Here is a 27,717-nt window from a genome sequence, read left to right as displayed (position 1 = left end):
TGCTTAGGATTAATTTTATTAGGACAAATTTCCCGCATGACTAAGCTTGCACTGATCAAAGACGTTTTGGGATGCAAAACTCGAGGAACTTACGGATTCTAATATAGTATATGACAAATAAGAAATACATACGACACAAACAAATTAATTGTGAAGTAAAAAATTAAGGAAATAATTTCTTTAAGTAAAAATCTTATTCGGTTTGAAATTCCAAAATAGTACAGGTTCTTACACAATTCAAACAAATATTTTAACAGCCAGAATTTTAAGTAACAAGCCCGAAATTTTAGGCAAATATCAAACGAAGTATTAGAAAACGATTAAATGACTATTTTATCCAGTGTAAAATCTAGTTTTAAAGGGTAAAAAGGATGAATGACATTTCGCTAAACGTCATCATGCTTTTAATATAGCATATATATAGAACAACAATTATAAAGAAGTCACACAAGCAAGCGCGACTTGGAAAGTAAACATCTGGACAAGTCGTGTACATTTTGTTTGAAAGAGAGAGAAAGGAGACACTTTCAGAAAGATCACATTCAAATTACATAACATTTTACCGTCCCTTTCCACCCCTTTCCTAATTCCAAATATGAAAGACTCGGTAATTTAAGTTGCATCATAGACCTCTACTATTTCTTACACGACTCACATTTGTCATGTAAATAAAGGCCGACCCTAAATTGTGTCAAGTTGGCCTGTTGCATGACTTAATATTTCTGAAGCAGGTCTTTCATGTAAAACATTTTTAGCAATCCCATATTTTCCCTGCAAACTAAAGAGGAGGGGGCGGAGCGCATTATGTTTTAACTTTTTGACACTAAACTTTTCTTTCTTAGCACCCGTTTTTTCTTTCTTAGCACCCGTACCATCATAATTTCATTGATTGTTTTGTTTTCCTTGTAATTTAACTTGCAACATCATATTTTTCATCATTGCCAACATATCAAGCCATCAAATCCTTATACCTTCTTAACGGCGGTGTCTTCACCTAGGAGTTTAGGATGGAGTGGGATGCATATTATACAAGGCACTGCACCTCTATAAAATACTGCGCCACAGCAAATGCAGATTAACAGTAACACCGCAACTGATTCAAATTTTTACTTTCATATATAAACATCAAACTATGATTTCCCCCTCTTGCTTGAGCCAAGAGCATGAATGATGAGGTTACTTGCTTTGCAGACAAAACTCATTCCGTACCTTACGAGTTCATATAACTTTTCAACTTCTAATGAAAAGTATAGCTTCGATTCCCGAAACTGGAAAAGCTTGACGCCTTCTACCTTGCTGGAACTCTGCTGTCCCTTCAATCTTTGGTGGCTGACCTAAGACTAAATCCTTCTTACCAGTCCTACTCCTACGAGATTCATCACCTTCTCTTTCAGGCTGTTGTTTACCTGGATCTTCTCCAAATACCACTTGCTTCCTTGCTGCTTCATAGTCAAAAGGCTGAACCTTCAACTGACCTTCATGTGCTTGTGGTTTCTCAGCAAGCTTCGCCTTACTTTTTTTATTTATCGAATGGAAACACTTGTTGAAGCCAGAGGAGAGATTAGACAAGGCCATATTCTCATCCCCTTCATCCATCTCCTCAACAGAAACTGCATTTTTGGTTTCCCCACACTCAGGCTGATTGTTAGTAGCTTCTGAATCATCTTTGACTGGTTCCTCAATATCTGAATTATTGTGCAGTAAGATAACATCTTCTAACTTTGAAGTAGCTACCGGCATGGCAAAGGAGTTTTCCTGTTCTCTGGTTGATAGCTCACCTTTTACTGATTCCCCATCATCTGAATCAGTCTCCAGGGCTATAACGTCTAACTTGGAATTAGTAGCAACAGGTTCCCCTCTATGGTTAATTTCCAATGGTTTAGAAGGGTCTGTTGCAGCTTGCTGTATCCGCTCAATCCCACCTGAAAATGCATGGAATGGAAGGCTCACTGAAGAATTGATCTGCTGCACTTGGATCTCTTCCGGCTCCTGCATATTTAAAGAATTCAGGAGGCATCAACAAAACTGATCATAGCTTTAGAGAAAATAAGTACACGAGTCCAACTAATTAGAGCAATTCGAACTTCCGAGGCTTAGCATTTGACAATGCAACAGTGTAAGCTACTTATAAGAGAAACAAATAAATCAAATAATACAAGGTTGCAGAGGATACTTTTTTATCAGGATGCAGCTTCCTCTTTGCTGTACTCCCTAGTAACATCCCAAGACCGCGGCTGGGCTTCTTAATTGCCTGAATAGTTACTTCCACCTGAAATGAGAAACATCCTTATCAGTTAAACCATGAACAAGAAAGAATCTAGCGCTCTAGAGAGATGGAAACTAAGACTCAACAAATGTTCATCAACCTGTCCCGAAGGGGTAGCTTTTAAATCACCATATTCATTACAACGTTCAGAGGTGTCACCAGGTCCACCAAAACCAACTTTGGTGACAGCGCTTTCTGGTTTCAGAGATTCGTTTTGTTGCTGTATTGAAGCTAGAATGTGTTTAAAGACACTAGCATCAGGTGAACTACAAACATTTGAAGTTTCTGTCCCTGTTGTTGGTTTCAGTGGCTCAGAAATTTCAACCAACATTTCAGCACTCCCAGTAGCCACAATGTTCTCTTCAGCTGGCTGCACAAAATGCAGACGACATACTTAGGATGAATAATAATTGGTAGAGTTCTGAAAATACAAGGAAAAAGTTCTCTCAAATATGAACCAAATATTTGGAGAAAGTTACGTTTGTTTTTGCATTTGTAATACAATGAGGAATAGACAACTATAGAGAAAAAATACACTTATTTCAACGTAATGTGACAAATGTTTGTTTAACAAGCGAAGATGTCAAAAGGAATCCGCACTAATATAAACAGTATTATTTCAGAATAAATGCTTAGGGGAGCACGGGTACAGATGGAAAGGAAAAAGATGGGGTTAAGACTTTTGGTGAGGAAAGGATATTTGACAATTATCAAAAGATGTAGGGGACACGTATGTAAACTACTTGGTCAAACCAAAATATCATTAAGCTGAAAAGCCATAAGGTGGGGATGCCCAACTTGTGGCTTTTGGCTTGAAAAGCTAGTTTGACCAACTTTTAAGTCAATCCAAACACCCTTTTGTTATGACAAGGAAACACAGTAAATCATCTGCAGGTCTTTGGCCTTTGGGTGCGCAAAATAAGGATAAACAAAAATGAATTTGTATTAGTGCTTTGACAAACCACACAAGAGAGATAACTACTCGCAGAAACTAGGCAAGCTTTAACCAAAAGAGGGAAAGGAATTTGACCCGAGAGAATAAGACAAACTCCCCTACTTTCATAGGCGGGGGGGTTTCAAACCTAAGACCTCCATTATGAAAGCCCATTCATACCAATTGAGCCACACCACTGCGGGTAATCCAAACACCCTCATAGCTAACGTTTGGCCATAGATTCCCAAAAAAAATTTGAAAAACTTGATTTGGGTGAAGTTTTTCAAGTTTTGAAAATGTGTTTTGCCATAGTTTTCAAAGTGGCACATATTTCACTTTTTGTTTTGGAAATATGAAACATTACTTATACCAATGGGATTCTAAAAACTATCAAGAATACCCAGCCATACAAAATATACATAAGCTGGGCTCTGTAATCCCAAAATTATCAAAGAGTTCATGATGTTTTAATAACAAGCTATTCTTGCTAGATAACATAATCACTATCTCTACAATTCAAATTACAACACAAAGATCCATTTTTATCTTCACAGCGGATTTCTAGAGTTGGCAAATCAATTTTCCCTAGGTTTCTTCTTCTACCGTTTGGGCATACCTTAGCTCGTTCACTTTATAGAAGAGACTACTTTAATTGTAGAAATATGGTAGATACGACTTTAATGGAGAAACATGGTAGATAGAATTAGTTGGGTCATAAATAGATGGGGCTTTTTTATAAAATACAAAAGTTTGGGTAGTTTTTAGAAGTTCTGAAAAGGCCAAAACATAGATCTTGGCCCAAAAACAAGTTTGAGCCAGAATTTGGGATTTGAAGATTTGTTGTCCGTCAAAAATTTTATGGCCAAATAAAGATTTTATTTTAAAAAATCTTCAAAAAGACAAAAAGTATGCTCCCATACTCTGACATGCAGAGAAACACAGTAAATCATCTGCAGGTCATTGGCATAGAATCCACCTTATAACATGCAAAGTAAGGATTCAACAAAATGAATTTGGTATTAGTGCTTTGACAAATCCAGAAAATCACACGAAGAAAAGTCGTGTTAACTACTCAAGAGAACCTGGTTTTTTTCATTCCCAATGCCTAACCAAAAGAGAGGGAAAGGAATTTGGGCACCGAGATGAATCAGACAGACAAAATGTGTCAACGCATTACTTACTAATTCTAAGCGCCTTTCCTTCAGATGTTCCACAGCTGCTTCATATGCAGCGGAATTTTGAACAGAGTGCCTAATGATGCTGACAACAGCACCAAGATTATGCTCAACATACGGATGCTTTGATTTCATCAATCGCTTTAATTTGTTTGTGGTAAGAGGCATCTGCTTAGCTTTTGCAACAAAGTATTATGTTTAGAACATCTGCGGCCTATAAGCTGGTGCACACAGCAAGAGGGCTTTTTAAACGTACCAATTTCAATAAGTGTTTTGTTTGGCAACTTTTTCTATATTTCATAGCCAAACAGTACTTTCATCTTCTGCTCGGGAAAGTCTAACTTTTATCCCTCTCTATATGTATCTAAAAATTCAAATGTTGGATCAAAGAGTAGATTTGATTGCACCAAAAACACAACAGCAAAATAAAGCTTAACTTGATCTTCTGCCCCATAATCAATAATATGACCAGTGGGTAGGAAAAAACTCACAGCAACAACTGCAAGCTGCAGCGCATTGAAGCCAGTTCCCTGTAATCTGCAATTGCGTTTGAAAGAGTTTGCCTTAAATGTCAAAAAAAATACAATGGAAGAGATAAAGAATGGCTCAAAGATACCCAAATCAATTATTAAATGTGTAAACTCTTCAATCGATTGAGAATGGGAGGAAGTAAAGAACATAACTTCGTAGTCCGTTAAATATAGTAAAATAACTGGTAAATGCATACCCATATATGTGCTGATATGAGCTATCAGTCAAAAGTTCTTTTTCATACAGCTGCATGCATATATCATAACTGCGCTTGTACACCTGCAAGCAATAGCAGATCTTAGACAAACAGCAGAAAAAACAAAATAGATTACTTGTAAGACACAGATAAGAACTAAGATATATCACTTCCATCAATTTGATCAGAAGTTGAAACAATAGGAGAAAGTAGCTGATGAGAGTTTCTGCAAGTCTAGCCAACATGTTTCCTTATAAAAATAACTATAGCGTGGTATCGGGGCTAGCTTGCACACACCTTAACTAATTTCAGGAGCTACCTCCCACCTCCCACCAACACAGGTACTGGGTTACTCCGTCCACCAAGGCTTTGACTAGATGGAAATCACCTAGTGTTTTTGCCTCCACTGAGATTCGTACCTGAGACCTCATGGTTTTCAACCCACTTCATTGACTACTAGGCCCACACCCTTGGTGCAGCATGTTACCCAATAATTATTATTCCCTACATTTTAAAAAGAATGCAGGGGTTCGGAGTATGTTTCGAACTTCCAGATTTTCGGTCTCAATTTGAACATCAGTTTCTTAATCTTTTTAAGATAAAATGTACTTAATTAGCAACTGCATAGAAAGTCCAGCCATTCCTTTTTGATAGTAAGAGATAGAAATGCGGCGAATCGAGAAAGAGCTTATTAGCCTATTTCAAATTCGAGTCTAAGTTATTGAAATCTTTCTGTTATTATGTTATAAAATTATTTTGAAAATATATGACAAGTTAGGAGTCAAGGAAAATGTTGTTAAGACTCCTCAAGTAGTAATAGTGTTATATAAAACGGAACACAGGGTGTATTAAAAGGGGAACAAAAAAGGTGAAGTCCAGCACGACACATAAATGAAGAGGATGCTTATTATAACAAGAAAAATCTGATTCCTGGAGCAACTTGGATAACAAAAGCACAGACACTTACCTCTATTAGAGGAGCATCAGGAGATCCATTGTCAGCAGATGAAGATAGCAATTCCATCCTCATAACATCATAAATGTACAAGAGATAGTGTGTATCTTCTCTAGCATATCTACATTATATGTGTGCACTTGAGTAAATAAGCGCAAGAATCCACAATAAACTTAAAAACTTATATACTTATGGGTAATAATAAAGAACAATAAGTGTAGAAGCAAAATCACTATAAAATTGTAGGAAAAGTTCCATTCTAGTAACAACAACACATAATCATTCAGTCCTGATTGACTTGAGTAGAAAATGATAAAGTCACCAAAAACAATGGTTTTAAAACACCAGATAAACACAGATTCGGAATGATTGAAGTCTTCTATCTGTATCATCCAACATAGTCGGAAATTTTAAATTACAGTCGAAATGGCATTGCGTCGCCCACCAGGGCCACCAGCACCACACCAAGCAAACATGATAGACTCAGCAAAAATCAGTTATTGCCCTTATATTTATACTATGAAATAAGTAAATGGATCATTAGGCTATAGGCATGAAATATTTCATTCAACAACTTGCATTCACGTTGAGAACAGTCTCAGCTCACTATCACAGATGACAATTCAATACTCATTTCTAGTCATGTTCAACTTGTGTTTGAAAATTTTTAATCTAATGAAAAGCTATTTCAATAAAGGATTATTTGGATGAAAACCTGCAGCAATTAGAAAGAGAAAAAACTGCATTAAGGAATGAAAGAGATAAACACTAAAGAATGATTTAGAGAGTTGACAATCTCATGAGAAGGATCTATAGCACCACATCAGTGAGAACCCAATGATACCCTTTTTTCGCACAACCTGTGTGCTCCATTTATACAACCTTACCATTCTCAAAAATAAAAACTGAAAAAAAAAGAGAATCCAAAAATACCCCTCTCCTCATCCTCCCCCAAAATGAAGACAACTATTGGTCTAGGCTACATTGCTCGGACTCTTCAAAAATGGCACTCGGATCCTCCAAAATTAGTGTATTGTTGGAGGATCCGACACGGGTGTGGCAACAATTTTGAAGAGTCTGGACAAAGTAGGGTCTAGGTATTCCTACAAGAGCCTTGCACTACCCAAACAGAATATCTTCAAAGAACTTCAAGAATCTCCTTTAATAACAAGAAGCTTCCTTACAAAGTAATGTAGTGTACAAAAAGAAAATCCAAACTGCTGTCACTAAAGCTTCTTGAAGCAAAGCAAACAGTAAGAATTTAAAAATGTCTCACCAAGCGGCTTAGATGGACAGGTGACACTATTTTTATTAGGTGCAGACCACTAATGGTTGTTTGCCTTTCTCTTGAATCTCTACAAGAAAAAGACCACTGAAAGCCTCTAAGCAATTCCAAATGGAAGAAGATGAGAGAAAGCTTCAGAGGCTTATGCAAGACAAGGGAAGAAAAGAATAATCCACCGAAATACGTCATATGCGAAGAAAAGAATAATCCACCGAAATATGTCATACTTCCAGAGTCCAAAATTTGGTATTAGAGGAAGAAGCAATCATGTACAGAGATCAATGAATCATTAATCTAGATGATAATCTGAATCTCCATCATCAAGTCCCTAAGAACATGCAGATCTTAAAGGAGTGCCACCTAGCTGGAAACATATCCATGGAAGTTTATTCCATTTCTTTTACCCTAACAAAGTGACGAGAAGCTACATACTCGAGTAATTCAAAGAATTATCTAAACCCACCTCAATCATTAGTAAGTCCAATGTTTGTCCAAACTCCAAGAGTAGTTTCATGGTACATTAAGAACCTATCCTAAATTTCTTTTAATAAGGAAAATTACAGTAAATATCTTTGTGTCAAGATTTGTACCTATAAGTACACTAGATTTAAAATAAAAAGGTCTACACCGATAATTATCTCAAATTCTCAATGGTGATATTAATCCAAAGTTATCTACATCAAAAAAAAAAAAATATATATATATATATATATATATATATATTATCCTATTTACTCTGCACATACTGCCAAAAAAAAAGGTCCAGCAGATATCCAAAAATTTGTTAACATCTCAAACTGACAACATTCACCACTATATATTGCGCATACTTATACATATATAATATACACATATAATATATATATATATATATAGGTTTTGCTAACCTACTACATGAAGATAGTAGGTTAGCATTGTACCCATTTTGTGTTTTCCCTAAATTCCCTTACTATTTCTTACAACACATCAAAATAGGGACCTTGTTGTCATTTCACTAAAAAACTCTAAACTCATTTTCTTTTCCCCTGAAACACTCAAAATCCCTTCATTGTATGATCTCCGGCGGGAGAACAGGATTGGTTGCAGAGGCAGTACTGAAGGAAGACATCACCAATACTATCCAATATTTTCATTCTCACCAGACCTTTAAAAAGAGCTTCAATGCCACCTTTCTAGCACTAATTCACAAGAAAGTTGGTGCCTCTCAACTGAAGGATTATAGACCAATCAGCTTGATAGGTGGAAAGTGGAAGATGTTAGCCAAGATTTTAGCCGAAAGACTGAAAAAAGTGGTTCATAAGTTGGTGAACAAAGATCAAATGGCATTCATAAAGGAGACAGATTATGGATGCAGCCCTGATAGCCAGTGAGTGTGTGACTCAAGATTTTTTTTTTTTGAGAAGGTAACAGTTGGATGTATAAACTAAACCAGCACATAGGTTGTGCTGAAAACCATATTTACATCAGGCAAAAGAAAAACTGATTCAACGTGTGACTCAAGATCAAGGGGGAGAGGAACCTGGAATTATGTGCAAGCTGGACATAGAGAAGGCATATGATCATGTCAACTGGAAATTCTTATTGAGCATCCTCAGGCAAATGGGATTTGGGAATAAATGGTTGAGCTGGATAGATTTTTGTATTAAAACTGACAGGTTTTCTGTCCTGATAAATGGAGAACCAGTGGGTTTTTTTCAGTCTGAGAGGGGACTTAGACAGGGAGATCCCTTGTCTCTCTTTCTCTCTATTATAGCCATGGAGGGTTTCGATAGTATGATGAGAATAGCATTGCATAATAGATGGATCAGGGGATTTCAAATTGGTGGAGAAGTGATGGAAATTTGTTATCTACTCGATGCAGATATAGAGTGCTTTTTTGTGAACCAAAGTTTGACCAAATATGCTACATCACAATGATTTTACTTGTGTTTGAAGCAACAGCAGGGCTGAGGGTCAACTGGGGAAAAAGCAGTTTATTTCCTATTAAGGAGGTCCCACAGATTCAAGATCTGGCTAATATTTTAGGGTGCAAGGTGGAGAATATGCCTACAACTTATCTTGGCATGCCATTGGGAAGCAAACATAAAGCAGAAGAGATATGGGATGGGTATAGCGGAGAAAACCGAAAAAAAGTTAACTAGCTGGAAAGCTCAATATCTATCTCTTGGGGGTAGACTCAACCTAATTAACTCTGTACTTGACTCTCTTCCCACCTATGTAATGTCCTTATTTCCTATACCTTCCAACGTTATCAAAAAATTGGATAAACTTAGAAGGAATTTCTTATGGCAAGGGTGTAAGGAAGGGAAGGGGTACAACCTGGTGAAGTGGGAAACAATCTTACTCAGTAAGAAGAGGGGTGGTCTGGGGATCAGAGACTTAAGTTTACAAAATAGATGCCTAATGATGAAATGGCTCTGGAGATACAATGGTGAGAAAAATGGTCTATGGAAGGAAGTAGTCAGAGCAAAGTTTGGTGAAACAACCCCTTGGTGCACCAAGGAAGTCACAGATATTTACGAAGTTAGAGTTTGGAGAGCTATCAGGTCTCTTTGGCCCCTGTCGGAAGCTAACATCAAACTAAAGGTAGGAGATGGAAGAAAAATCCAGTTTTGGAAAGAAAACTTGATTGACCAAACCTCTCACAGGGATTCTTTCCCAGATTTGTTCAGCATCTGCAACTATCCTGAAGCAAAAGTTGGTGAATGTTGGTCACCCCAAGGATTGGATTTTACTTTTAGGAGACTGTTAAATTTGTTCAGCATCTGCAACTATCCTGAAGCAAAAGTGGGTGAATGTTGGTCACCCCAAGGATTGGATTTTACTTTTAGGAGACTGTTAAATGACTGGGAAGTGGACAGGGTGGTAACTCTTCTGGGAAAATTAGAAACTGTCAGTGGTCTCACAACCGACTCAGACAAAATTACTTGGGAACATAGCAGTGATGGATGTTACACAATCAATAGTGCATACAAAAAGGAGATGTTAGATCCATCTAGGAGAATACAATATCAGTGGCACTGCATTTGGAAAAGTCTGTCTCCCACCAAGGTAAAGTGTTTCACATGGTTGGTGATAAAGAGAGCATGTCTCACACATGACGTGCTTCAGAAGAAAGGAATGCAACTTGTGTCAAAATGCTTTCTGTAACAGAACAGGGGAAACAAACAATCATTTGTTCCTACATTGTAGCTTCACTGCTCAACTTAGAGGTGCTTATCGGTCGGTTCGGTTTTCTTGAATTACCGATTCGATTTATTGGTTTTCGGTTTGTAAATACGCTAAACAAAACCAAACCGATAAGACAGTTTATCGGTTTTTGGTCCTTAACGGTTCGGTTTTCGATTTAACCAATAAGAAAATGCTCCACTAATTTTATTTTTTCTCTCTTATTTTCATTTGTTCATATATACACTGCTTTCATGCATAAAGTCTACACAAATTACACGGCAAAAACTATAAAATGCACTGTAGCAATCTTTCAAAAACCAAACAAGGCCAGTTCACAGTTCGTTTGTTCATGAACAAGGCCAACTTCTTCAGAAAGAAAACACAAGCAGCAAGACAAACTATAAGATGCAAAATAAAAACTATAAATTGCAAAAGAAGTGAGGGAGAGAGGCAGAGAGGCATCGGAAGCCCTACTTCATATGAGAATTGAGAGAATATTAATTAAATAGAAAAAGTGTGCCTGCGGTAAGAAATTTAGAAATAGGGTTTGCATTTAAAGATTAAATTTTAAAGCCACTAATATATAATTAGGGTTAAAAATGTAATTTTAATATAAGCTTATTGGGTTATCGGTTTAACCATTAACTGAATCCTTAAAAATCGAAAGCCCAATAAATTTTTTCCAAAAATCGTTTATAAACCGTTAACCCAATAAACCGACATCGATAAACCAATAGTGTTTTAATTGGTTCGGTTTATCGGTTAAACCGGTTTTTGCACACCCCTAGCTTAACTATGGGCTCTCTTCTTCAACCTCACTAACACCACTTGGATCATGCCTGAACACACAGTAGATCTGCTAAGTTGCTGGATTAAAAAGGGAGGAAGCAAAAGCCAAAAGAGATGGTGGAGGATTATACCATCGTGCATATGGTGGACTGTGTGGAGGGAGAGAAATGATAGATGCTTTGAAGATAATCCAATTCCATCCAGAAAGTTAAATGGAATTGTATTATATCGTTATTTTCTTGGTGTAAACAACAATGTATAGAGGATGTAGGTCTAACTGGATCTCTGTAACTTTTTGGAGTTAGTCGGCATATCCTTAATGCTAAGGAATACAACCTTACCAGTTTCAAAAAAAAAAAAAAAAAAGAGACCAAGCTGACAGCAATGGTTCTTCCTAACATTTCAAGTTTTTTTTTTTCTTCTCTCTTCTTAGTTTCAACAGACCAAAATCATGGAGGAGATTCTCCTCAGTAGGAAATTTACAAGTGTTATAAATCTAAAAACTTATAGAGCTTCTACTTTTATTTGTTTGGTTAAATCTAATTATAAAATGTTACTACATGGGATCTGCCTCCAAAAGGCAGAGAAGAAAAGTTCCAACCTTGGCAGTTAATTAAGCTTTGTAAAATCTCATTTGTGAGAGAGCAGGACGGAACAACTTGGCATGAATATCCTCTTTGTCTATCCAATACTAGATGGCGTATGCTCGTGCGCACTTTGGATTATAGTATATCTATGTATATGTAGTTGTGTTTGGGTAGTGATAATATATATATTTTAGAGCTTGTTTGGATGGGCTTATGCCTATAAGCTGTTTGCAGCTTATAAGCTAAAAAAAATAAGTTGAGGGAGTCTAACTTATTTTTTTTTTTGGCTTATAGGATTTTCAGCTTATAAGCCGCTTTGATAAGCTAAGTCAAATGGGCCCAATTATTTTTTTGAGCTTATTTTAAGCACAAAATGACTTTAAAATTTGGTCAGCCAAACACTCAAAAAGCTGAAAACAGCTTATAAGCAACTTATAAGCCAATCCAAACGGGCTCTTATATTGCTAATAAACATACATAATTTTGCACCATTTTTATGCATATATATACATATATATACTATGTTCAAAACACGATTAATATAACATTGTAGTTTGTGCTCTGTATCCAAAACTTTATTATATTAGTGTTTGCTACGAATACAAAGTTTGCAAAAATTTATTAATACTTTTAAAAGAGAAGACTTGTTTAAAAGGAAACTATTTTCCTCTCTTTGAGACAAAACAATAGCAATATTTAAGCATCAGTTGATACTTTGGATTTTAATTCGATTAATTTAAAGGTGTAAAATATTCTATTGTTAATGTATGTAGATTGGACCTAAACAATACTTATTATTTTTTATGAAATTTTGATTCGGATAATTATAATTCTAATTATTAAATTAATTTTACATGTTTAAAACGAAACAAAGTAGAAATTTGATTTTCTATTTAAACGAAGAACTTCTATTTTTAAATTTTTGGTGAATATTCTTGGTTTAGCTCATTTTACTTGTCATGTTGTCTTTTGCACGTTTAAGGAAATCAATTAGAATTATAATTTGACTAATTTACCTTATTTATTATTTGATCTCCATTTAATATTATTTTTTCTTTTACGACATTAATCTCTTTTCACATTTATTAGAGTAAGAATAAAAATGAAAAAGTAATTAAATTCTATCTTATTTTTTTGAAATTGGTAACGACTTGTATTCACAGTAAAATTAGGAAACTGTCAACTCGAAAATTTTGAATTATAATCTTTACAAAAGTATAAGGAGCACCCAACAAAAACTTACACTTGTCCTATTAAATCTACCAGGTCTCCTATCTCCCCCCAAAATTTTGTTTACACCAAAAATAGAAGAGATTTAGACAATTCATCCTAATTTTCTGGATAGAGCTACCCGTGCCCTCGAAAATTCTAGTTCCTTTCCTTCCATATTGTCCACCAAACACGAGGCAAGTTGATCTTGTTTCTTGATTCTCCACCCTCTCTTCCACATACACTCTTCCGGCATGCGAGAAGCTCAACAGTAGTATTAGGCCTAGTCCAATTGATACCAAGGATACAAAAGAACATGTTCCACAGATTTGTAGTTGTCTTGCAGTGTAAGAAAAGGTGCTTATTGGTTTCACCATCCACATAAGAAACATCTTGAACAAATCTGAAAACCTCTTCTTTGTAATTTCTCGTGGAATCAGGCATTTTCACTCGCAGTCAACCAAACAAAACAAGAGACCTTGAAAGGGATTTTTACTTTCCAAATGAGCTTCCGGGGCCAAATCTCCATCAAGGTTGTACTATGGTTAAGGTTCCAGTAAACAGACTTAACAGAGAAAGTTCCTTTGTTGTTCAATTTCCATCTTAGTCTGTCAGGATAAACTGAAGTTCCTCCAAAGGAGCCTAAGAGTTGGAGCATATTGGTTAAGCTTTCAATTTCCCAATCATTGAGAACTTTTCTGAAAATAAGATCCTATCCTTGAGGGCTCCAAACTTGACTGATTTGTGCTTGAGCTTGGAGGCTTATAGAGTATAAGTCGGGGGAAAGTCGATTGAAGGTTGTTATGGCCAATCCCGATCTGCCCAAAAAAAGTAGTCTTTCTTACCATCGCCAACTATGATATCTACATTAGCCCGAATTAAATTCCATTGGAACCTAATAGATTTCCATACACTAATACCATAAGGGCCATTAACTTTTTAGTAATCCATTGATCTAGCATCCCTATTTCTGGGAAATGAATCTTTCCATAAAGGATTGTCCTGCGAATTGAATCTCCATAGCCATTTTCGCAACAAACTTTTGTTGTGCAACCCCAAGTTCTTAATGCCCAAATTTCACTCTCCTTCTTGTTCAAAATGATTGAGTCCCATTTGACCGGGTTCTTGCGTCTCCTTTCATCATCAACTTTATTACTTTGCCAAAGAAAGTCTCGTCTCGGTTGGCAATCTTTTTCTCTACTCCTAGTGAGTGGGAAGAAGAGACATCATGTACGTAGAGGAGGGCATCCAAGAGTAATTAATGAGTGTAACTCTTGAAAGAAGGTATTGGGTTTTCCACCTTGACTTCTTGTTACATCTCTCCAAAACTTCATCCCAAATTTCTTTGGTTTTGTTTTTGGCACCTAGAGCGTCCCTGGTACTTAGTGGAGGAAGCCCACCGACAACCTAGGTTCCATGCTTGATTCTGAAGATCATCAACTTTATTAATTGGATAGAGTGAACTTTTGCTCCGGTTGACATGAAGACCGGACAAGGCTTCAAAATGGGCGGTTGCTTTGAGATGTCTGATGTGCTCCACTTCAACATCACAAAAACTAGTGAATCGTCATAAAATGAGTGATCTCCAGATGGTTGGTAATGGTGGACTCGAGTCGAAGCCACAATCCAACCATTAGATTTAGTTGTCCTAACCATGATTAAGACCTTCCATAGCAATAAAAATAAGAAAGGTGACAATGGGTCACCCCATGTCAGACCCTTTCGAGGTTGAAAGAAACCTCGCCGGACAACCATTTATTAGACGAGAAAATTTCAACACTAGAGATGCAAAATTTGATCCAAATTTTTATCCACTTGTGCCCAAAGCCCATGTCTTCGAGATCTTCACCGTATAGCCCCACCGACTTAGTCAAAGCTTTTTCGATATCCAATTTACATAGAATTCCGCCTTCCTTGTTTGAATTTGGAGTCCACTAGCTATTTTTAGTAAATTTCGCATCCATGTCTGTCTCCTTCGAAGAGTTTGGTGTTATCGATCAACTTCCCTAGTGGTCTTCTTTTTTGTGATGATTTTAGAGATGATCTTGTAAACTCCTACATAAGGCTTATAGTCCGAAATCTTTAAGTTAAACTCGCCCCATTCTTTTGGTATCAATGCGATGAAAAGCATTGAAGGATCTCTCAAAGAATTCATTGTGATGAAAATTAAGAATGGTTTGCATTAGGTCTCCTTTAGAATATCCCAACATTCTTTAAAGAAACCCGTTGTAAAAAGACAACGAGGTCCGAGCCTTGTCGGCAGTAAATTGATGGTATTTAGCACTTCTGAAAAAAGGTCTTTGCAACCATTGACTTTCCTCCCGATTATCTTGGGGAGTTAACATAATTATGTGTATGCCTATGATTCGGTTTCGAATACGACTTCTCAAATAATCAACCATAGCTTATAACCTCGATATCGACCTCCGTACCAGTGCTTCGCCTCTGACCATTAATCAATTGTTGTATCTTTTGTGTGATGTTGCCATTCTTGGAAGAATCTAGTATTTCGTCACCTTGTTTTAACCATAAGACCTTGGATATTTGTCTCCAACTTGCTTCTTCATTTTGGCTAGATCTTCCAATTCAACCATAATTGCCTTGCTATATCGATCATCTTTTCCTCTTCATTAAGCTCCCTATTATCTTGAATATGGTCTAGATCAGCTAGTTCATTCAATAGGTTGTTCTTCTTATTGACTAGATCCCCAAAGTTTTGCCTGCTCCATTCTTTAAGCTTGTACTTCAGCATCTTTAGCTTGCTGCTAAGTTTGAAATTTGGATAGCCATGGACCTCAAATTCAGTCCACCATTTTGAAACGAGTTCTTTGAAACCATCAACCCCAAGCCACCAATTTTCGAACTTAAAGTAAGAACCTTTGCGTTCCCAGATACCACACTCGAGAGAGATTGGAGTGTGATCAGATTCAGTTCTGGGCAATAGTCTTTGCCTTATATCCCTGAAGGCCTCCTCCCATTCCTTAGAAAAAAGGAACCTATCAAGTCTGGCAGCACTGTTGTGATTTATTCCCCTGAACCAAGTATATTTTCCTCCATTCAAAGGAGGATCATGAAGTTCCATGTCCTCTATCCAGCTTGAGAAATCAGTCATCACATTGGTGATTCTGTGACAGAACATTCTTTCAACCATGAGTCTGATTGTGTTAAAATCCCCGCAAGTGACCCAAGAGTCATCCCATAACCCTCTGATTGCTGAAATTTCCTCCCAGCATTCTGCCTTAGCCATTCTGGTGTGGGGAGTATAGACCCCTGTAACACACCAATTGAAAGAATGATGAACAAAAGCAAAGCTGTAAGTGATTGAGTAGGAGCCCTTTTTCAACTAATACACCAGTCCACACTCTACTATCCCAAAGGATCGTAATACCACCACTGCTACCTTGAGCTTCAAGAATTCCACACTTCATCCATCTACATGCCCATAATTGTTTGGCAATAAGATCCCCCTCTTTTTCAATTTTGGTCTCCTGAAAACAATAGACGTCTGCTTTCCAGTTCAGCATCAAGCTCTTAACAAGATTTCTTTTTGGTAGCTTGTTAAGTCCCCTAACATTCCAAGATAAAAGTTTGACTTTCATTGATGAGTCAAACTTAAATTCTTCCCCCTGTTTCTCACCCCTACCACCTCTTTATTGAGCTCTGATTGCAAATTCTTCAATTCATTTTTGCTAATCCCCTTGTTCCTAGGTGTTTTGATTTTGCTGGGTGTTCCTTCCTTTTCCAGGATCTGTTTCCTTTTGTCAAGTTTAATGAATAGTGCTAGTGCCTCTTCCTGACACCCTTCAAAAGCAGCCCCATATATGTTACTTAACTCCAAAATATTGGACTTCACCCAATTGGAGGCCCTAGTTTCAGCCTCAGAATGTTCCAGAGGCTGCGTGCTCACTGATTCCGCTTCGTGAACTTGCATAATTTGCAAATTTGTGCCATCTTGTTCTGCTGAAATTACCTGGTCCGTCTCATCCCTGATAATTGTCATCGCATCAATATCCTTTTCTTTTCCAGTTTCTTGGGGTTCCTTGTATTCTTCCTGGTGATTCAGAAAAGAAGAAGAGGGATGAGATGATGAGGTGACTTCCTTGCACGTCGTATTGGCAGACTCCCAAATTGCAAAGCTTTCCAAGAATTTAGAAGCAGTGTCTTTCAATTCTGCGAGAAGTGAGGCATTCTTATCTTCTAAAAGGTTCTTTTCAATAAGTGGAGCCTCACGTGGCTCACTTAAAGGCTGAGGGAAAGTTTCTACTTCATCAGTCTCCTATCTTATTTTAAAATATAAATATTTTAAGTATATTTATTTTAGTAAACATAACAAATAAATGACATGGCGGAATAGCAAATACAACAGTTAAATATCTAGATTAGATCTCAAGCTAATATAAGAAAAGAAAGGAAATTGTATGGTTTGGCTACTTAACCTTTTGAAGAAAAGCAATAATATGGGGTCTATGTTTTTTGCTGTACAATAATGTCATTTGTTCCCACTAATGGCTTGATACGCATGTGGCAATGAATCCGCCATTATTGACTTAATGGGGATACTTTGGGAATTACATAAATATTGTTTGATTTTTTAATATGGGGTGCACTTTTTTTTTTTTTTTTTGATATTGCTTGTTTTTTAAATATGGGGACCACTTTTTTTTTTTTTGGATATTGCTTGATTTTTTTAATATGGGGTCTACTTTTTTTTTTTTTACATGAGTTGGAGGTGGACGACGAAACCACCCCCAACTCATGCTTCTAATATAGTAAAAATTCTTTTATTCCTATAAAATTGGTTCCTTCTTGTCATCTCAGTTGTTCAACCTAAAGTGACCTGCTTCCTCCTGCATCTACGCCATTTTCTTGTAATCGAAGAGTTAATTCATCTGGATTCATTGTCTAATTTTAACAGGCTGAGTCCAAACATTAGGAAATTGAAAACTGATATTTCTCTATATTGATAGAATGGACCAGCAATTTGATTTCTAGAACGGTAATGGAAGATGCTGAAATTACGTTGTTAAAATTGGAGATGGATGGAATGGGGGAATTGCAGAGATGAGTTAGGAGTTCTTTTTAGAGTTTTTGGTGAATGACAAAAATGTCATTACTTTTAATGTATTGTAGTAAGAAATAGCAAGGGCATTTAAGGAAAATACAAAATGGGTACAATGCTAACCTACTATCTTCATGTAGTAGGTTAGCAAAACCCATACATATATATATATATATATGCATGTATGTATATATATATGTATGTATGTACATATATACATACATGTACAACAACAAAGGAACTTTCTCTGTTAAGTCTGTTTACTGGAACCTCAACCATAGTACAACCTTGATGGAGATTTGGCCCTGGAAGCTCATTTAGAAAGTAAAAATCCCTTTCAAGGTCTCTTGTTTTGTTTGGTTGGTTGCGAGGAGGGCATGCCTGACCCACGAGAAATTACAAAGAAGAGGTTTTCAGATTTGTTCAAGATGTTTCTTATGTGGTCAAGATGGTGAAACCAATAAGCACCTTTTCTTACACTGCAAGACAACTACAAATCTGTGGAACATGTTCTTTTGTATCCTTGGTATCGATTGGACTAGGCCTAATACTACTGTTGAGCTTCTCAGATGCTGGAAGAGTGTAGGAAAGAGAGGTGGAGAAGAAGACTGGTGGCAGATCATCCCAGCTTGTGTTTGGTGGACAATATGGAAGGAAAGGAACGCTGGAATTTTTTAGGGCACTAGTAGCTCTATCCAGAAAATTAGGATGAATTGTCTAAATCTCTTCTATTTTTGGTGTAAACAAAATTTGTGGGGGGAGATAGGAGACCTGGTAGATTTAATAGGACAAGTGCAAGTTTTTGTTGGGTGCTCCTTATACTTTTGTTGTAAAGATTACAATTCAGCTTCAATTGAAGCTGAATTTTACTGTGAATACAAGTCGTTACCAATTTCAAAAAAAAAAAAAAATATATATATATATATATATATATATATATATATATTATGTATATGTATTTTTGGATAGGTAAAACATTCATCATAACAATAATATGAAGCATAGTCTTAAGGAAACTAGAGAATTAGACACCATACCTCATCATCTCTACAGGAAGTGGGCGTAATCTCCAATCTGCATTCTGATATCTGCAAAAAAATAAGGTAACCAGAAGCATTATTCCTTTTTGGCATCCCATTAACCATTATTTGATATCTTAGAAAGAAATCCACTTATTTGTTATAGAAGGCAGGGGTGAGGAGATTTGTTTTCGTTGTTCATCTGATAATTGGAGGATGATATCCATATGATTTGAAAAGTAGGAACAAGTTGTAATTACTGGTAGACCATACTCTTTGTTTGCTGTAACTCCACAAAAATGTTGTAGCAGGTACTCCAGACTGTTTCTTTCCAGTTTCAAAACCCTTGAGGCCTAAGGATACACAAAATATTACCCAAAAATTAATTAAGGATCCATAAGAACTCTTACCTCATTGTTCAAACAGACGCAGGACAAGAGCATAAAGCAGACCTTTGAATGTGCTTATGCTAACTACAAGTACTAAACGAACCAAGGAGAAAAAATGACAGGGAGGTACAACATAAACCTTAAATCTTCACAAATGCACTCAATAGCAGAACCTTTTCCTATCTCTATTGAGTGACCAATCATAGTAATAATTTTTTTGAAACTGGTAACTTTTTCTATATTTCATATGTAGCAAACAGTACTTAGGTAGTACTGAAACCGTATTTACAAGAAAGTCTAACTTTTACTGCCCTCTCTCTATATTGTATCTAAAACATCAATTATAGTGACAGTATCATTAGAGTAGATCTGATTGCACCAAAAACAAAACAGCAAAATAAAGCTTAACTTGATCTTCTGCACCCCATTCTCCACATTCTCAAAACATCTGGAGTTTCTCTCCTTCCAAATTGTCCACCAAATGCAAGCAGGGATAATTCTCCATCTATTCCTGTCCTTTGCCTGTAAGCCTGTTTCCTCCCAGCTTTTAAGAGCATCTGTAATCATCCCAGGCATGGTCCAGGAAATGCCTTTGAGATTAAGAATAATTCTCCATAGATGAGCTGTTATCTTACAGTGAAGAAAAAGATGGTCCAATCATAGTAATAATACCCCATCATTTTGCTGCAAATTATCAGCGCTTTTGTTTTTTTTCATATCTTGGTTTCATACTCCTTATGAGTAGAAAATTACTTCTTTAGTCTTTCTGCGTACAGGCTATCATTCTCTATTTCTAAAGGCAGATACTTAACACTATATTTTAATTAATAAAGCCTATCCCAGCAAATATAATATAGAAGGAAAAAAATATGTAACAGTGTACAAGTGTAATACCCTTGTAAAAAAATGGATCTTGGACCTAACTCAACCCCAAAAGCTAGCTTATGAGAGAGAGGCTTGCCCAAGTCCATATAAGGAGACCACTCATCTCGTTAACCACCGATGTGGGACTTTTTCACTCTTCAACACCCCACCTCACGCCCAGGGCTGGACATCTGGAGCGTGGGCAATTTTAATATGGGGGCCCCCAACATCGGGTGAGATGGGTATTGCTCTAATACCATGTAAAGAAATGGATTTTGGGTCTAACTCAACCCTCATAAGCTAGCTAACTTATGAGGGGAGGATTGTCCAACTCCATCTAAGGAGACCACCCATCTCATTAACCACCGATGTGAAACTTTTTCATTCTTCAACAACCCTTATGGACCCAATGAAAAAATACCCTCATGGATATGCTAACGTGAATTTATTCAGTACCCATCAACGAACGAAGAATTCCATAAAACAATAGCAAACACAACAAAATTGATGCCTGCATGCTTCACAGCAAGATGCACGGACCATCTCCCACCACCTCATCCCCCTTCTCAGGACCACGCCCCAAAAAACACCTGAAATTGTTAGACTAAATATTTTTACATAAAACAGATCAAACTTAAATCTGTTACCATTCCATCTGTATGAATTTATGAAGGGGGAATCTTCAATACGCACAAGTATGACTATTTCTCATTAAAAATCGACATCGACATTACTTAAAACACCTCTGTTTCTCTATTTATGGAAGCAACACATAGTAAAATGCAACCTCCTGCATCTTTTTGGCTGTCATTGATTCTACAGATTTGCATTAAGCTGATTATGCCAACAAGGAGCAAAGTGAATGTTGTGCGTCATAAAAAGAATAAAAGGCTGCTACCATCCAACATTCATTTTTTTGATCAAGTTTTTACCATCCAACATTCATAGCTGGCTCTCATGTGCGTTTTATCCCTGCATAGCAGTGAAACTCCTACCCCCACAAAACAAACTTTTCGTAATTGCATGATCACAAGAAACCCAGAAAAGAGAAGGAAAGCCAAAATAATAGTGACACACGACACACATATACATATTTATATCTATGTATAAAATTCAAATCTATCTCTAGATCAAGGCCCAGAAAGGTTAAGGTAAGAACCTGGCCAGTGTCGAACAAATTACAGACATATATGCCAAAGTCACGTTGAAGCCACACAATATCTCGATCAGCACCATGCATCACCTAGTAAGTAAAGTGCTTTCAGGAGAAATCTTTGACAAATACAGAAATGGCATATGATTCAGAAAATTACCTTTTTCTTCCTGTGGTCCTTAAAAATATCTCTTAGATGTGGGCCAATGTGAACGCGAAGCTTCAGAGTGTCAACAACGAAATCTTCAGTTCTAGTGGATATTTGCATCAAGCATGTCAGTCCTTGAAATGATCTATATTGATTATGCTCCAAATCAACCTACACAAAGACAGAACATAGAACTAACATCAAGCCTTGAAAACATGTATTATTGGTTCAGACACAAAGTAACAAAGGCTGAACTAATCATTCTTGCTTCAAGTTAAAATTTTCCTTCTTCTCTATCTGTGTATAGGACGTGTAAGGAAAGAAGTGCATACAGCAAACACATAACAGCTCTTCCGAGAATGAAGTACTTAAGCCCAGATTACCATAACAGCTCTTCCAAGAAACCATATCTACAAAGGACTTGATGCAATGCATGAGAAGACAGAAATCATTGAGAGAGTTTCATTCATAGTATTTGCTGCTGAAACGAGTAGTTAGAGTTGCGAAAAAGATTGTGTCACCGATCAGGGAAAAAATGGATTTGTTTGCGTGGTCATGTTTTATTCATTGCCTTATAGCAAGGAAAATCATATGGAAGGGGCACTATGGAGGTTCAATCCTCTTACAAAATATGGAACAAACACCCAATACCCAATAAAATTTCACATGTCTTTATGTCTTCATTTCTCATACTTATAGCATGTTCCATGTATTCCAGCTTTAGGATAATTTTGAAATATTTGTACAAATCCTGCAGTTTGCAGAAAATTCTCAAAGATAGCAGGGATTGTTTCTTTTGCAGAATCAAATTATAATAGGATGCACACAGCACACCTAGTGATTTTACGACATTCTCATATAGGTTACAATACAATGGGATCCCATTCATGGACTATAGAACCATATTAAGATTTTTAATATTATTCTTTTTTTATCAAGTAATAATTTTAATTTAACACGAAAGTGGGCACATAATAAAAGCACACGTATACAAGGAGAATACCAAAAGGTAGAAAACCTACATAGAGATATGGTTCTCGACGATCGACACCCAATCTTCTATACATACAGGAACCCTATGGGTACACCAAAAAGCAATAAGGGATAAGAGACTATTCCTCAAATGTAGAAAGTTCATCTCAACATTTTCAAAAGTTCTCCCGTTTCTCTCTCCGAACGACCCACATAACCACTAATGGAGCCATATTCCATGCCTTTCGTCTTCTCTTCCAGCTTCCGCAATTCCAACTGAACATTAATTATTTCACAATGCCCGGTATAAGCAAGATAATCTAAACCAACAAAGTATCACCCACCATAACCTTGATGATATAGGAAAATGGAGAAGAAGGTGATCAACATCTTCATCTGCGTCCTCACACATAAGCACCAATTAACGTACGTAACTTTCCTCTTCCTCAATATTTTTCCCGTCAATATCTCCCCTCTAGTTGCTAGCCAACTAGAGAAACACACCTTCCTCAGCACCTTTGGAATCCAAAACCGATCTGTGTGGAAATGTGACCTCCTCTCTAACCAGTAGCTTCTCATATAAAGACTTACCAGAAAATACTCCCTTGTTCCCCGCCCTCATCTCCATACATCGTGATTAACATATGTTTTTCCTTGTTCGTGAAGCAATCCAACTAGGTCTTGGAATTCTCTCACTTCCCAATCTTGAAAATTCCCTTAAACCTCAAATGCCAAAACATTTCTCCATCTTGTATCATCCTAACTCGTTGGACAGTCATCTCCTTTTGGCATGAAAATCTATAAATAGCTGGAAATGTGAGTCTCACGATATTGTCCCGGCACCATTTGTGCCCCCAAAAGCTTACTCGCATCCCATCCCCTATCCTAAAGACACAAACCACTAAGCTACTCCCATCCTTTCATAATGTTCATAATGTTTCTCCACAGACCACATCCATAAGGCACGGTTCTATTTTTAGTCCTCCAAGCCCCTTCCAAGACCCCATATTTTTCTACTATCACCTCCCCCAAAAAGCAGGCTCCTCCATCCCAAATCTCCAAATAACCATTTTCCTAGTAGGGCCTTATTGAAACCCTCGGAAATTCAATTCCAAGGCCACCCCAAACATTAAAAGTCGTAATAGTACCCATCTCACCAGGTGAAACTTCCTTATACCTTTGGTCGAAGCCCATATGAAATTTCTTTAAAGTCTTTCCATCTTTTCTATGACACAACCCGGAGACTAAAACATGGCATAAAGTAAGTAGGTATGCTCAATAATATGATCTTAATAAAAACTTCCTTTCCTCCCTTGGACAAATATCGCTTATGCCAACCTGCAAGCCTTTTCTCAATCCTCTGTGGTACCGAATACCGAATTCCCTGTTGCTTGATCATTATAAGATGCACCTAGTGGTAATCCAAGGTAGGTGGTGGGAAGAGCCGTAACCTTGCAATTAGAACTTGCGCCAGAATCTCAATAAGTTGCAACATCACCAACTAGTATGATCTCGCATTTTCTGAGGTTGAATTTGAGGCCTGATACCACTTGAAACCATGATAACACATGTAAAAAGTATTCCGGCCGAGTCAGATCATCACAAAAGATCAAAGTATCATCCGCAAACAATAAATGTGTGACCCTCACAGTACCACAACCCCCAACTTCAGCTTTGGAAACCCCTCAAATATATGTAGGTCACCGCCCTACCCATCATCATGATCAATGCCTCCATAACTAGTGTGAACAACATAGAAGATAATGGGTCTCCATGTCTCAGACCTCTCGAACTAACAAAGAATCGCCATGGATTGCCATTCACAAGTACTGAATACTTCACCACAGAAAGGCAATATTTGCTCCACTTTCTCCGTCTATCATCAAAAGCCCATTTTCATCATTATGAAATCTAAGAACTCCCAATTCACACGAGCATAAGCCTCCTCAAGACCCAAGTTGCACAAAACACCTCGTACACCTTGCTTTTAAGCCTTCTCATTCTATTAGCCACTAATGTTGCACTAGAATTTGTCTACCTTCCACAAAAGCATTTTGCAAAGTAAACACGGTCTCATCCAAACCTTCTTTGGTATTGTCTTTTGATGTTTTTATAAATACTCAGATGTTCTTGAAAATTCTTGTATGACATCAGATGTGAATTCTTTATGATTCTGAGATATGTTTTATGACGTTTCTCTTATACCTATGATTATGAATACTTTTCTCAAAATATTTTGGTCAACTTGGGCAATATAAGAATTATGTAGTATTATACAATCTAAGGCCCCAGGGGTGGCCCACCAGTTGAAATAACAATATTGAGAACCAAGATCAAATCCTAGCAAAGGTTACACTAAATTAATTCTTCTCAATTGCCTAAACCTTGGTGGACAGAATGATACTCTACTGATGGGAAGTAGCATATACCAGGTGGATCTTCAAGGTGCACGCAAGTTGGCCCCAACACTACTATTATTAGAGAAATATTCAGAAAACCCTCATAATTATAAACAGTTTTTCCTCCGCGCGCTACATAATTTATCACCAGCTTTGTAACAATAAATTGCTTCAGTCTATCCTGATTATAAACAAATCTAAAAAATATCACATGACCGACTTCCCAAGTACCTTTTTCCTAAAGTTATCAGCTTGATAGAAACTTATCTAAAACGTATTGCAATATCCAATTATGCATACATATCTTTTCCAGGTTATTTAAAAATTCTTTCAACAGCAAAATTTTTACAGATTTTTTCTCAGCAATCTACAGACTTTTTTCACCTCGGAGTAATTTAAAATTTTAATCTTAATTGGGCATTCCATAGATACATTACATGCCAACAAAATCATCAAAGTTAGCATCCATTTAAGTAGTAACAGACAAAGCAGCATGCTCCAACTGATCTCAATATTAAGACTCATATTCTGGAACATTCGTCTTCTTCCTCTCTGACAACATCAGAACTTCTGTTTTCTTATCCATTTCAAACAGCAAGTCAAGCTATGCATATAGGTACAAGCATCAGCTCATTTGTATAAAATCATTGAAAGAAACTTGCAAGGTGATGAGCTTTGAAAGAATACAGAAATAACATCTCATCCAGAAGTAGCTTTTGAGAGACTTCGATCTTCAAACTGCAGATTATGCATTCGGAATACAACTTTTTGTCATCTTTTGAAAAGTTATTTAGCGTAGTACTACAATCTACTATTCACAAGCATACCATGTCTCAGATTTGCTAGTATAAGTAATGCAAGTTAGGCAAACAACACGAATTTCTTAAGGAGATCAAATCTTCACATCCCATCCTCAAAAACCTACACAAATATGAAACTATAGTCAGAAGCCTACCGCAAACTCATCCACAGCACGCAACTTGGTTGCTACCTGCTTCAGATCTTTGACCTCTTCCACAAGCTTGAATGGAGTAATCTCTAATGGAGGAGGTTTGACAGGCTCAATGATGCCAGCACTCTCAACAAAGTCTGAGGGAGCAAATTTCTCCTGCATTGCATAGCTAGAGAAATCAGAAAGCAAATCTTTGTTTATTAATTTTATTATGAATTTATTTATTTGAAATTATATCAACAACGTAAGAAGTTAGAGACAAACTTTGTTTAAACTTTGTAGTAGGAGAACCCATTGGTAAAAAATGGACATGTATTAGGACACCGATATTGCAGCACATAACGCCAAGTCATGTCATGGAATAGCTTACACTTACAAAAACCTCCTTTAGTTTGGCAACTATATAAGAACTCCATTCAAGCTTAATATTTCCTTACACAAACCTTCCTTATTGTTACAAAGAACACTGCTATCATCCAAAAGTTAAGAATTTGTTCCAGTTTGCTCTTAATATTATTGTATTTATCTAAATGCTGTAGGAAAATTAAATACCAAAAAATGTGATAGTTTTTATTAGTTTAGCTTCATACAAGAGTTAATAGCTAATCTAATTCAAGAAATATTAAGTTCAGTTTATTAGTTATTCAGTTAGGATGTGTGTGTGTGTGTGTGTATGTCACTTACTTTTGCCTTTGAAGAGGGGATGTTCTCAAACTAGAACAGGGTCCATGAAGTATTAAACTAGAGATGTCTTAAGCTTAACCACAGAGAAAAAGAAGTACAGGTAGGAGAAGATAAACTAAGAAAAACATACAATGTCCACATTTCCTATGTACGAAATAAACCTCATAAAGTTTTCCCAACCTAGGTTTCATGATAAATTGAAGAACTAACCAGAGGATGCACAAATCTGGAACCATCGTCAGTCCTCTGCAACCAAACATGCTCAAATGGCTGGTTTGTATTGTTAACAATTATTTTATACACGTCTTGCGGCCTGGGGATGGTGGGTATATGAAACGGAACCTTTGGCTTCCCTTTGGTAGCCACTTTCACCCCCTCCGCCTTCTCTTCAGTCTTGTCCACACTTGCATTGTCTACTTTCCTATTCTTCTTTCGACAAACCAATTGAAAACCCCCGCTTTCAGAATCCTCCTCCTCCGTCTTCACTGCACTCTCCCCTTCTTTCTTTCTCAACAACTTAAACTCATCCAATGACGACGCCAGTTTCTCCAAAACGTCGTCATTTATGTTCACCAACCATTCTCCGCTCTCCTCCTCATCTGGATCCTCCGGATACGATATGGACTTTCCCCATAATTCCGATAATGCCCCTACTTTCTCCAATATTTCCTTGGATTTCTTGTCTATTTCTGATATGGGTGTCCTGAATTCACTGAAATTGTTGTAGAAATCGAAGTCTCTATCGCTGGGTATTCCTCTTGAAGAACCAGAGAGTTTTGCAACCGTAGATGGCAAAGGCCCACTTGTGACTTTGCGTAACGTATCCTCCGCGTTTTTGGACATACCTTCAGATGAATCCATCTCCATTGATGGCCTTTTACTGATTTATAAAACAATGCCTTTTTCCTTTTCAAGTTAAAGGATTCACCATTGATGAAGAGGGGTTTTTGGCTGTAGGGTTTTAGTGTGTGTTTCCGTAG

At 36.9% G+C, this 27,717-nt stretch overlaps 1 protein-coding gene across 1 annotated transcript; it reads right to left on the bottom strand.

The window, feature by feature from the left end:
- Window positions 1-1,094: 1,094 nt before the first annotated feature.
- LOC132041563 (protein RRP6-like 2) lies at window positions 1,095-27,717 on the bottom strand. Its single transcript, XM_059432263.1, is given in 15 exon segments — window positions 1,095-1,989; window positions 2,174-2,269; window positions 2,367-2,636; window positions 4,382-4,551; window positions 4,632-4,683; window positions 4,685-4,729; window positions 4,867-4,912; window positions 5,103-5,185; window positions 6,070-6,178; window positions 19,195-19,245; window positions 19,450-19,529; window positions 21,589-21,672; window positions 21,743-21,901; window positions 26,057-26,209; window positions 26,948-27,717. Coding segments are annotated over 15 exon segments (2,814 nt in total). The 5' UTR covers window positions 27,605-27,717; the 3' UTR covers window positions 1,095-1,230.

Source organism: Lycium ferocissimum, unplaced genomic scaffold (assembly GCF_029784015.1).
Source record: "Lycium ferocissimum isolate CSIRO_LF1 unplaced genomic scaffold, AGI_CSIRO_Lferr_CH_V1 ctg10747, whole genome shotgun sequence".
Lineage (NCBI taxonomy): Eukaryota > Viridiplantae > Streptophyta > Magnoliopsida > Solanales > Solanaceae > Lycium > Lycium ferocissimum.
This window is presented reverse-complemented; position numbering and strand designations above follow the sequence as displayed.